Source organism: Branchiostoma lanceolatum, chromosome 11 (genome assembly GCF_035083965.1).
Source record: "Branchiostoma lanceolatum isolate klBraLanc5 chromosome 11, klBraLanc5.hap2, whole genome shotgun sequence".
Taxonomy (NCBI): Eukaryota; Metazoa; Chordata; class Leptocardii; order Amphioxiformes; family Branchiostomatidae; genus Branchiostoma; species Branchiostoma lanceolatum.
Window position 1 is genome coordinate 10,308,070 of NC_089732.1, and position 13,436 is coordinate 10,321,505.

Sequence of the window (13,436 nt, forward strand, 5' to 3'; positions counted from 1 at the left end):
GAATCGAAAAGAAAAACGACTTCTTCGGCAGCAAACTTTACCTAAACCAAAAAATGTTAATACGTACCGCATGCGGAATTGCATATACGCACAAGTGTGAACGATGCGTTATATATGATATATCCTTACATTGTAAATATAGGACGGTGCAATAAACGACGCGTTAAATGTGATATCCTTGCATTATAAATATAGGACAGAGCAAAAACGAGGCGTTATGTATATGATATATCATTCATTGCAGATAACGTTATAGGACTGGGCTTAAAACGATTCGTTATATATGATATCTCATTGCATTGTAAATATAGGACAGTGCATAAACGATGTGTTGGAAATGATATATGATTGCATTGTAAATATAAGAAAGTACGTGCATAAAACCATGCGTTATTTATGATATGTCCGTGTATTATCAATACACTTCATAGCAACGATTTCTTATGTATGATATATCCTTGCATTGTAATATACTATATATAAGGAAAGTGTATAGGACCGATACGTTATAAATGCATAGTTGATATAGGACAGACGCCATAAAAACGATGCGTTAGATATGATGTATGGTATTCCTTGTGTTGTAGTTAAAGGACAGTTAATATGAACAATGCGTTATATATGATATATCCCTGCGTCATAAATATAAGACAGCGGGTAGGAAAGATTCGTTATATACGATATATCCTTGCGTCGTATATATAAAACTTTGGTTTTATGCGATATGCGTTCTTTAGTAGTTGCGACTGGGGATGGTTGCATCGTAAATATAGGACTGTACATAAGAAAGTGCCTAAATATTAGAAATCCCGAAGACTGTATAATAATATACAGTTTCATCTTGTACTGCTTCCAGTCTTTTAGGATGGATTAGTTTCCAGAATTGTTGTACAATTTGCAATTTGTGAATAATTACGTTATCGCTATTATTACGATAAATGAAATAGCAGATGATCTGGAATTCGATAAGTGCATTCTCAAGACGTAGCGCATGTTGGAAGGAGACGAGAGGACAAAGTGAGGACCTGCAATCATGCAATCATGATATAAGTGGGGTTAAATTGGATAGCGGACCCGTCTTACGTCCGACTAATGCAGGTATTAGACTATCTAATCTAGGAGCAAAGGGAAATCAATTCTAAGCCCCTGTAGTGAGAAATGAGTGAGTGCCGACACGTCAAAGTCTGAGAGGTACATGTCGGGAGTAAATCGCTTCAAATTACTGTGTGATGAGATATGTGTCGGAGACATCATGGAGATCTGAAATAGGATTGGTCCCGACTTCAGCCAGGCTGGATTTATGATAAAAATCATGAAAAGGGAACCAGTTTCAATAGCATAATTTGAAAGAGACATAACTTTTTGTTTTGATTTTAAGAGCGATGATAGTCAATTTGTTGTTCTTTATGACATAGACATAAAGAGCGACACATTGAGAAGACACACATCTCAGTAGCAGTGAGGTGATAACTACATATTTCAGGTAAGATACGTGTAGGTGTAGGTCACAGAAGGAGTAGCCTGTGTTTACACAATCTCTGGCTGGCTGAAGTTAATGAGCCCCGCCCGAGCGGTAACTTTCAGGCCGGCCGCTAGGAGTGCGATTTAGTCAGGCTAACAGGAAGTGAACATACGAACCTGTTGGGTACTATTTTCTTCGGGTTTGGCCTCGAACCAACACTGCCTCTTCAGCCATTTGTGCCAGACGATCTCTATGACGGCGCAGAGGCAGGCCAGCAGAACCCCCGCCAGGAGGATGAAGAAGACGCCTTTGAAGCTGTTGAGGCCGAGGCCCATGGCTTTGGACGTGGCCTGACTGCCGTCCAGGGAACACCCGTCTTTGGGCCACCACCTGTCTTTCAGTTGCCCTAAAGACCCATCCTCTGCCAGTTTAAGGATGCTGTGGTTTACGAAGGGATAGCGTTATTTCGTCAAACGTTTCAGGTTATCACAAGATGTGTAGATGTTCTATTCAAATCCAGCTTCAGACATTCTCACATTTTCTTGAAAGTGTGTTATTTCATGTTTTAAAATGGCGATCTATTTATGTAGATATATACACTCGTTCATTCATTCATTCATTCATCCATCCATACATTCATTCAGTCACTCACTCACTCACTCACTCACTCACTCACTCACTCACACACTCACTCACTCGGTCAGTCAGTCACTCGCGCACTCATCAGTTGACTTTTTCCGTGATAGCTGCTAATTCTTTTGTACTTCGAATTCATACTGCATATTCACTTTGCATTTAATTTGATTTTTGAGACTCTAGATGTGCTAAATGACCTTGTATGATGATTCTTTAACAGTTCTCAATCTCACACGCACATGCTCGCTCACACACACAGGCAGACACGATGACAATATGTACTGTAGTGTCCAACTAGCTATAGACGGTAAGGCACCCGTGGTGACATGCCAATGGTCCGAGGACCATGGACTATCTTTCTGCATTCAGAGAAACGTGAATCAACATGGGGACAGGGTAGAAGGACTTGCAGGTGCTGAGGTGTTTTGATGAGTTGTTAAAGTATTCAAGGCATGATGAGGAAAGACACAGAGGGCTACAGTACACCAAATATCACAAGACAAACCGTGGAAGGAAAAAGGCTTGTGCCACGCATAGGGATGATGATTGCACATTAGCTGTTGTAGCAACGACGTAAAGGAATGAAATGACAGTGACGTCAAAGATTGAAGGGTTGACAGTGGTTTGCTCAACTACGTATACAGCACAAGTTTAGGATAAACCGTAACATGAAAAGGATACAGAACATTTTATCAAAGGTCACATCATTCGGTAAACAGATGGAAGTAGTAGATTAAATATCATACAAAAGACACGACCAGAAACCAAAATTCCAGTACTACAAATGATAGATAAAAAGACGTAGTCACGTAATGATGAGCAATCGAATTGCTTTAGAAAGAAGACAGACAAGATAATGCTACCGACCTTATTGACAGTGGGTCCGTGAGCTTGCTATTCCGTTGCGTGGCAATGCCATACCCACGCAACAAGAAAGGATTTCTAACGAGAATTAATTTGCAGTCTTTCTCTGTCCTTGTGATGTATTCAAGTATCACGTCATCGTCCATGAATACATAATTAGTCGATCTCGCTTTTTCGATTCCATGTTGAAGAGATTCGACGAAGACGCTCTCTTCTTGGGCGTTCATCTGATTCCAAATACGCTCGTACACTGTACCAGCTGTTGGGAAGGAGAGTACAGCAGACAGTTAGTGTTGGTACATATGGTTCCATTATGACATGAAATATAATTATCTTTAAAAGCATTCTAGACTGCGATTCTTTTTCAAAAGAACAGCTCATTGCAAAACGTAGCGTAGCCTGCGGTGTGTAAATTTCATTTGTGTAATTTTCAGTTCAAGAGTTTTGTTTGTGATCCTATTTTTCTTATACTATGCCAATGTACATGAAAAAAACATGAAATTTTGATATCGCAAGGTCAAACTGTTTAAAAAGGTTAATGCTTGAGATGTGACTTTCTGGTCTTTTTCATTATTTTGAAACGTTTAAAAGTTGATGTCATGATCAAGACACATAATGGGCATTCCATCCATATACTTCTGTCAATTCAAAGATAATCAACATGAAAATTGGCCATTTCTGCTCTTTTAAAGATAAAATTGCCAATTACGTATTTGTACAGAAGCTTAGAAAGTGTATGTACAAACACAATCTCACATCTCTTAACATCAATGTTGCAAACGGCACTCTTGAAAATGAAAAACTAAGTTCGACTAATTATAAGAACTAATATGATGTCATGCAAGTTCGTATGTAACACATTAATATCGCTCTTATTAATAAATTCATTGCCTTAATCAATCAAAGTTAAAAAATCCTACCTACACGCTGGAAACTCACTGCATTACTACTAAGAAAACTACTGTATTATATGGTATGATAAATCACTTAAAACCTTGTAGCAACGGATTCAGCGTGTGCGAATGTTGAAGGAAATCTTGCCTTTGAGCTCTATAGGGAGTGGCATGCATGAGATGGAAAAAGGGAAGAATATGGTCATGACAATAATTGCGAGGGGATTAACGGAAATGTGGCAGAAAAGTGCAGAACATCGCAGGATGTTAGAGGTCACATGCCAAATACCACATTTATATTTACTGCTTGGTAAACATAAATATATATATAGATAAGACAAAGAATAACGGAGGGTATATAATATATATCTTGAACTCAATGTTGAGCGTCTTCGCTACGCCAAGTGGTTAGAACTAATTACAAACAAAAAACATAATGTTCTAGGCCACTTCCTGCTAAAAAGCACGAGGACGTCACTTTTTGGTTTCAAAAGAATAATCGTCATCACTGGATGACCTCATCTCCAAGCACATATATGTTGCGGCTCAGTCTCAGTGTTATACGCGTATTTTTGTGGCATTTAGTACGACTCTCTAGTAGTGCACCTTTCTACCTCTTCACTTTATGCTTCGGTCACATTTGAACCGGTGCCCGTAGGGGGTGTAGCCCCGGCCGGGCGCTGAAGCCACAAATTTGCCCTGGTGGCGTCCATTTGTTACCGGGCCAGAGTTTATTTTAATTCCGACTTAAAAACATCCCGGGGCCCGGATTGCCCAAAAATAGCCCGGTAGCCGCAGGGTGTCCTACGGGGCCACGTAGGGGTCACGCCCGCGCGGCAAAAAAAACAACCTTAACTATCCAGCGGGGCCCCTTTTTCCGATTGTGATCGACGAACTATCAAGTATGAGAACGGGAAGAGAGAAAAACGCGGACCACAAGAGAGAGGTATAAATGGCCACAAGACCACGTGGGTTAAAACACTGGCCTGTACCCTACATCTGATTGGAGATTACGATAATCAACTTTTCTTTATGATCACCACTGTACCTTGTCAGAAAATCCCTTTGTTAATCTGTAATATAGTAAATAAGGGGTTCACATGCATGAAAGGAAAACTTGTTATCAAGGGTCGTATTTGATATCAACGTACACTTTGAAATATTTTTGTCAGTTATGCTACTTACGTTCCAAACAAAAATGAATAGAGTTTGATAGATAGTTGGAGGCCAGCGCCCAAATCTTATATTTTTTCCAAACCAATGCATATCTTCACATCAAAAATCACGAAAATGCCTTTTTTCAAAGGAAGATATAAACAAGTACAGTTTTAACGGCAGTCGCGAGGGGGTGCAGTACAATAAAAAGCCAATTGATCATGAGGACCCCAACATTCAAATTTTAGTCATAACGTTTTGTGGCAACATCTGTCAAAAACGAAAAAAATAAACGGTAATAGAAAAATCCTTTCAAAATGTTATTACTTTTCGTACTAGATAGATGTTATCATAGTTCTAGGGGTCATACGTAAATATAACAATTCATGCAAATTGTAGCGAAAATGTGAACAAAAGAGATAACCTTGCTGGTCTCGGAAGAAGTTGTAGAGAAAGACGTCCCTTTCCACACCATAAGGGATGGCGTCCTGCGCCGCCAAGTCCTCGATGGACTTGATGGGTGACACTAGCCTTTTGATGGTGAGGAATGCCGTGAGATTGGCGGTGTATGTCGAGACCATAACCAGCGCGAACAGCCACCAGAACCCTGCAAGGATCCTTGCTGGCATTGATCTCGGCAATGGCTCACCGCCTGGAAAATAGAACAAATCATCATCCCAACAATGCTTAGGGTTGCCAATATAATTGAAAAGTAGCCATATAAGGGCTCGAAATACAAGATGCATGTGTACCCAAAATTGGAGCTGTGCACCAAATTTTCGCCTGTGGGTACACCAAAATATTTTTGTAGGCTATAGGATAAATGTACTTAAGTTTGTACACTAATTCTGTGTATCATACTCTGATTTTATGTAATATCATAGAAAATGGCGACTGTATCTGTCTAGTTATCGTAGTAAGTAAAACTTATTCAATTGTTCCAATGTTGCAAATAGATCATAGAATATTTGAAAAATGACTTGATATGCGTTGAACTACTATTGTAGCGTTCATATATATATATATGTTAGGCATACCAGAGTAGTGCTATGCTAGATTCATGTATCATTAAAAAAAAGTTGGTCAGCTGAAACTCACCTCTTTTAACGAGGGACCAGTATGCGAACCACATACTGTTTCTTATGTTGAATTGCAAGTCGTTGTCCATTATGTTTTCAGCCGAAATGCCAAGCCTGTTGAGCAAATACAAATTGTGCTGTTTATAGATGGGCCATTTTCATCTTATCTTACAACAATACCAGAAATAAGCATACAAGAAATGAAACAGTTTGGTAGATTTCCTGAAATGATAATGTAATGTCAGATACTGGCCTGTAACGCAGCCTGCTTGTTGCGAAGAGGAGAAATCCCATCATCAACATGGCCACCAGGATGCACATCCACACCACCAGCTCGAACGGCATGAGGAAGGCGAACATGTTCTGCTCCTCGTGCTCGGGCTTGCGCATCAGCAGCCCCGTCCCGTACTCCATGAACGGCTTGGTGAAGTCCACCACGGTCTCCCGGGCAGAGCTGATGGTGATGGGGCCGAGCCCCATTTCGTAATTCTGCAAGGAAATAAACAACGTCTTTGACAGTACTCTCTTAAAGGAGAAGATCGTTACCATCTTCCGACACATTTTCTGACAACCGAGTCATTAAAGGGACTCCGGAGCTCCGCAATCAACTTCTGCTTGTGGAGCATTTGATGATATCTAAATGGTGATACAGATCTATCTTAAAAATATTACCCTATGATCAGGACTTGCCTACAATTAATCGGTAACTAGTCTCTCGTGAGATTTGCTAGGTTAGTCAGACAGGGAGCGTAGGTCGGCCGCCGCTCCGGCATTTGGCCGAAGATATAGTTTAGAAACCCAGCTAAGCTCAGGAGAGGCTGCTGGCTACCAGATCTACTAACAGTAAGAGGTGGAAGGTGCCAAGAGGCTCGTCTCTTCACCTGTCGCCAGGGAAAGTCTTCCAGCCATAGAATTTGTACACTTAACTTGATATATATAGTTGATAGTTACAAGTGATCAGTGGAGTGAACCAAAAATGATAGTTGACGTTGAAACCCCAAAAAGTGTGTTCTGGTGGCATCGCGTGTCGTAATGCGACTTCCCACACTTTACAGTGGAGTGACGCCCACGGGAAGAGTGTGCCCTAACACTGATTTATGAGGACACACTGATTTGGTGCGCCAATGTGTCAAGAACTGCACATTTGCCATCAATGAAAGTATTTCTAATATAAGCGTGTCCTAGATGATAGAATGTAGTTATGGGCGTTCCAAAAAGGTTATTCATACCGTGTGTGAGCAATTCCTCCCAGAGTTGGGCTGACTTTTGAAAACACAAACCGTGTACATTGCATGCTAAATACTAACAAGGGGGCACGAAGTAGTATACCAAATCTGGTTTAAACCTGGATTCAAAATGTAAAAACTAACAAGTTGTTGAAACAAGACACATACACCATCCATGACCTCTCCGATGATCCCGTTCCACGTGTTGTTCTCGTGCTCAGCCCCGTACTTCCCGTCAGGCACCAGTTCGATGGTGTAGCAGATGCCGAGCATGTCCGCCAGCTTGTGCAGCATGTCGATACAGAAGCCCTTGTACCTGTGGGGACATGGGGACCTTGTCCTTAGGGTTGTTGACTTAGAACATGCATGTTTTGGATTCGAATCTAGTCTGTACCAAACTGACTACGCTGGCTGATGGGAAGAATAGTTTGCAAGGGTGTTTGGCTACCAAAGGGGTTGACCGGACGTGCAGCGGAGTGGGGAATGTACCCTTACCGTGGACTGACTCTCCTGGACAATTATTCCCTTTTTGCCAAATTTTACGATCCCTTAGGAAGACCTGATGGAGGCTACTTAGAATCCCCTGCAGACTCCAAAGTTGTACTTTAGGGAAATACATTCATCACTGACTTCGTCTCTTCACTCGTAAGAGAATGGGTATCTAGCTTCAGTTAGAGACATACTCTCGGATGGAACTTGATATTGTTATAAAGCCATAGGTCCCGTGTTTGATGAGAGCACGTAAAAGAATCCATCACATTTTTGTAGATCTGGATTCCCCTACGGTGTGAGTGGATCAAATTCATCAGTCTGGTCTCATAATAACACAGCTTATACAAACTCGCTGGGTGTGTTACGCCTGAAGATGGTTTACCAATTATACGAAGAAACAAGTAGATAAACAAAGCAAACATACAAACAAACAAACAAATAAATAGATAAACAAACCTGAGCTGCCCGTCCGCCCCTTCCTCCCGGATGATGAATGGCGGTTCCTGGAAAAAAAGAGGGCGAGTGGAGATTAATTTACGGGAGAGTGACTTTGATGTACGGGCAACAAAATGGGAAATGAAGCCAGCTGTCGGGGGTGAGAAGCGCCGATGTGCTCCTGTGGTGCACGAGGGTGTGCCTTCAGCATCAGCGGAACTCGACAAGAAGAACATCATTCAATGATTAATGAAGAACAATATGGAACTGGGGACTCGTAAGAAGGAAGTTCGCCTATTTTGACAAAAGTCATATTTCATTTCTTTATTGATACAGCTCTTGTGCCACGGGCACAGACTGGCACAGTAATCCGTGAAACCATCTCATCTGTTTTGGGAAACAAATAATATATGGACCGGTGAGCGCAGCAAAAATGGCTAAACCGCCGGTGCATAAATATGTAAGACATAGCTCGTATGTATCTCATGTGCTTTTGGGTACAATGCACGGTGCTGGATCATGGAGGGAAGAGGTGGCAACTGCCTACAGCAAAACTCACAGCTGCACCAGATGAGTTTTAGACTGTTGTAATGCTCTTAAGTCCCGTGGGATGCCATCACAGGACTGAAAGTCTCACCATCGCACCAATTCCGACTGATTCATGATGTTAGTACTGACTTTTTTATCCAATAAAGGCACAAAATCAAATCACTCATTACTACATCAATATGTTTGAAGATTTGGTGGCCTGAGAGCAATCAGAATTATGGTAATTGTATAATTGTGTAAATTTTAACATTTTTCTTCTTTAGGAAATAATGTTCTTTGATGCTATTAACTTACGTGCACCGTGACGACTCGAAGTGGTCCACGAATATCCAGGGTCTCTGAAAAACAAATTGACAAGTTTGCTAGTAGGCAGGTGTACGTGTATGCAGAAGAGTCTATCCCAGACATCCCCCAGCGCGCGGATTGATACATGCATCAATAAATGTAAAACGCGCTTAAATGATTTAAGACAACAATATGTCAGGTCACTCTGTCGTCTGTTTGTTTTCGTACCGTGTACCTTTGGCATTTTTGATTTGTAGAATGATGCGTATCCGAAGGGTAATAAGGAATAAATGGTAAAAGTTAAACTCAGTCCTCCGGAAATGATGAATGCCGACAGGAAATGACACCATTAACTCTTTATGCACAAAACCGTTGACAGAGAAAGACTTTGAAGAGATATTTTTGCTGATGCATGTCATCAGCAGGGGAGCTCCGGCTAAACGGTTTTTATGGACGGCTTCACAGCAGATGGCGTTGAAACGGTTTTGCTTTCTCAGCAAATATGTCAACCTCCTCCGTCATATGTCAACTTGTATCAGCGTGTAAACGTGTCATCCTGACCATCTGATATACTGTCTTAAGCCACGTCAATACATTATAGTAGGGCGCGGTGTCCGTTCCTATTAGTCACGACCGTTGCTGCTGCTTCTTTATAGTTAGCTGTCATCCGGTAACTGCAGAGTTTTCATAACCTACGCAAAGTGCAATGGCCTAGAGTATAGAGCCATCGCGATCGCAGATTATGTCACTGTGAAAAATTTATATGCATAAACCTAGATAGCAAGCAAAACCAAAATCCAGTTGCATAACCTGTTTTGTACAATTATTGTGATCTTAACGCGAACATTGAGAGCATCATCTGGGGTTTATTTTCCCAGGAATCCCTTCTTCCCTTAAACTTCACTTTATTTCATCAGCCAAGTTCAATGGCTTTGAATGATTCTTCCAGGAACTTTAGCATGGCGTCGCCACAGATGATTACATAATTATGCATACTTCTCAGTAAACGACCTTTATATAACGCCAAGTGCCTAGTCGAATGTAATCCGTACTCTGGCACGCTTCTTGTGGTATTATATTTGTTTAACGATTCAGGTAACGTTACAGTGTAAGATGACTGCAATCGAGTCACTGCACGAGTAAGCTGGCAACTAACGATCTGCACTGAGTGTAATCTTCAACGATCCCCGTGAGCACTAGTCATGACTGAATTTCTGAAACTTAGAAGAAGATGTCCTCTGAATTATACAAACATACCTGGATTTTAACAAGTTGTTAACTGACAATACACTTTTGAAAGAAAATCAATGTCTTGGTTCGTAAGAAACCCCGTCTACGCTCTTGGGAGACATAAAAGTATCGACAGCCCCCGAGTCTGAAGTACTAATGATCAAATAATGTATTTGTGACATGTGTGAGTAATCGTCTGTTGCTGCTCTTCCTAATGGAAGTTGCTCTGGGCACTGTATGTGAACAAAGAAGACGGAAGTGCACTATAGGGGAATAGACGTCCCACGGAGGACATTATCTTTGAATTTCATCTCTCATACGAACGACACAAATGTACAATTTGTCTTTGCGGGTTTTTAGAAAATAGATATTGATTTTTTTGTCTTTTTCAGAGAGAAATTCACGAATGATAACCATAGAGGAGTATCAAATGTGTTTCTTTTTGTGCAAAACCACGGTTTTGCCAAAGGTCAGGTAATAGTTCTGGTAAGCAAATAGACTGACATTCGGTTGCCCATGTTGATTGGTTGGTACTTCTCTTGATGAAGGCTCGTTAAAGTAATTTACGGGAATAATAAGGTAGACATAGGCGGCAGTTATTAAGCCCACAGGGCTGTGATCGTTAGATCCAGAAAACCTTTAATCCACTAGACGACATGTCATTACAGTTTGATTGCTGAGTAACTTTATATTGGATTATTACATGGTACAGGCTGTGGAAGCCTGGAAAAGCTTTGCTGTCACAATTTATAATCTAGATATGATATTATTTCTGAAACTTTGGGTCCAACTATCTAGCCTGAGTGTCATCCTGTTTAGTTCCAGGCTCTACCTTCACCAAAAGATGATAAAGAAAATTGAACTAAATGATCAATATCTTGCCGCCAAGACATCTACGAGATTAGTTTCAGGTGTTTTTTTGGCAAAGTGAAAGACAATGTTGAGTCCTTGTTTAGAAGTTAACATGGCAGCTCATGCGTTGAAATTCTTACTAAAGAATTGTACAAGACATGTAACCTTCGGTGAAGGTATAGCCTGGAACTAAACAGGATGACACTCAGGCTACCAACTATCACCTTTTCTGATAAATTTTTAGAACTAAATAAATGTGAGAAATAATCAAGTCTCTGGGATACAGTCTTATCAATCCTCTAGATGAAGTTACACGTTCAGTTCTGTGTAGCTGTGCTAGTATCTTCATTGAGCTTTTAGGCATGGCAATGGAAATACGATTTATGTTACTTAACCATGTAGACAAGTAGCTGTCTACAGAAAATTTGGCTCGACGCCACTGGACCCGTGCGTACTCAACCCTTGCTGTGCCTCCTTGCTTTCAGAATTTCCGATGGGTACAGCATCCATAGAGATTCTAATACGTGATAACTAGTTCACCGCTTTACGCACACAAATTACGGTAACGAATGGGATAAACGTTTTTAATTGCTTTTTACCCCCACCGCCATCTTCCCGGCGCTGGGATACCATAGATAAAGTCTTCTCAAGTACTAAAAACATTGATACGATCTCGAAGGCAGTAAGTAACTCATCACTTACTGAGGTCTAGTGGCAAACTGGGGAAAAGCAATTATTCTTTTCAATGCCATTTGTAATGAAACGTCCTGTCGTCAAATACAAAATGTAGTAGGGCGCGCTCCACGGCACAATGTCTCCATAAAGATTGGGGATATAAACACAGGGGTTGGAGAGAATAGAAAATATCAGGGATTAAGTCTCTTAGCTCAGTAATCGGACCGCGAAAGTATAGACATTATCAACCCAAAGTGTATTTGAAACGATGGGTTTTGCAATTTGGTGCGATACAGTCTGTTGCTCATGGAGATCGAAAAGTTTAGCAACTACAATGTTTTAAGATGGAAATCCAGAAGATTATGTATCTAAGCCTCTCACAATCTTAAGAGGTGTAATACTGGTGGAATGTTATGATACGTCTAATTCGCAGAAGAGTAACAACTACAGTATGTCTATACGAAATACAGTTTTTTACAGAATGATTATAAGTTTAAATACATGTACTTACCGCAGAGACTCGATGTGTTGGCCATAGCGCCACAGTACACCTGGCTAGCAGGTCCTGTAATGAAGGACAAGGATCCCATGTACATTATCACAACATATCACACTGTGAACATAATTAAAGCCGGTAAAATCCCGCAAAGATTAGCATACTTTCGACAACATCTTAGTAGCGACCGATCACACACCGTACAATTGCATGTCCCGTTACAAAATGCCTTCAACAACAGAAGAAATAAAATGTAGTCTGCACAGATTCTGCTGAGATGGCTTTTGCACTGCACAGTTGCCGAGAGAAAGGCGCTCTGCATGCAGCGGTCTACATCACAAAATACCTCCGGGTCATTTGCATGAGCTTTCGACGAGTTCCCATCAGACAGCCAATGAGATGATTATTCGCATTGCCGGCGGTGAGCGTCGGTAAGCTTATGAAAACCAGTCAATCTTGTTTGAGTGGGTTGCCGCTGCAAGATGGGTTAGTTACTTCAATATCATTTTGTCATCACGTTTTGTTTTTGGTAATATTATTTCTGAAGCTAGCTTAATCTTCAATCGCCCCCTGCCATGTAAAGCGCTGACGGGTGCCTTAAGGCCTTAAGTTGCATGGTAGGCCATATTATACACGCGTAGTTTGTAACTTCAAACTATTCTCACAGCAGTCGCTAAAACTGTTAAGCATGTTTTTAAAATCCGTAAGATAGATAATGAATTTGGAATCCCAAGGAAAATAAACTCGTTAGATCACTGCAGCAATCATCAAATATGCCAGAACAATATAGTTTGCAATAAGATATCCTCATCATCGGAAAAACTGACGTTCACTAGATGGTAAAATATTCACTCATTGACGATGACGTTACTAGATGGTATATCAATATTTCATAGTTATGTATAGATGTATATGATACGTTCAATATTCCTTGTATATTCAACATGGTATTGTGAGAGGCTTTGGTGTTTCTGTGTGTCGTCCATCAAGAATGATGTTCCAATACAAGTTCCCAAATGCGATTTAAAGACGTGAAATGGAAATCATACATCATTCTGTAACAGTCTTCTCTTCTGCATTGGAATACAGAACACGATAAACTACAAA

At 40.8% G+C, this 13,436-nt stretch overlaps 1 protein-coding gene across 4 annotated transcripts in view; it reads right to left on the reverse strand.

The window, feature by feature from the left end:
* The window catches only part of LOC136444505 (glutamate receptor ionotropic, delta-2-like), a 68,027-nt gene that overhangs the window by 8,055 nt on the left and 46,536 nt on the right, over window positions 1–13,436 (reverse strand). For 3 of the 4 annotated variants that reach the window (XM_066442083.1, XM_066442082.1, XM_066442084.1), the window contains exons 3-11: window positions 12,345–12,398; window positions 9,086–9,129; window positions 8,264–8,310; window positions 7,484–7,631; window positions 6,343–6,578; window positions 6,109–6,203; window positions 5,435–5,662; window positions 2,966–3,221; window positions 1,639–1,900 (exon numbers count right to left, since the gene is read on the reverse strand). In XM_066442083.1, the coding sequence (XP_066298180.1) occupies window positions 1,639–1,900; window positions 2,966–3,221; window positions 5,435–5,662; window positions 6,109–6,203; window positions 6,343–6,578; window positions 7,484–7,631; window positions 8,264–8,310; window positions 9,086–9,129; window positions 12,345–12,398 (1,370 nt within the window). Of the gene's footprint in view, window positions 1–1,638; window positions 1,901–2,965; window positions 3,222–5,434; window positions 5,663–6,108; window positions 6,204–6,342; window positions 6,579–7,483; window positions 7,632–8,263; window positions 8,311–9,085; window positions 9,130–12,344; window positions 12,399–12,528; window positions 12,659–13,436 lie in introns of those variants that run through there. The other variant, XM_066442085.1, reaches the window with a different exon arrangement.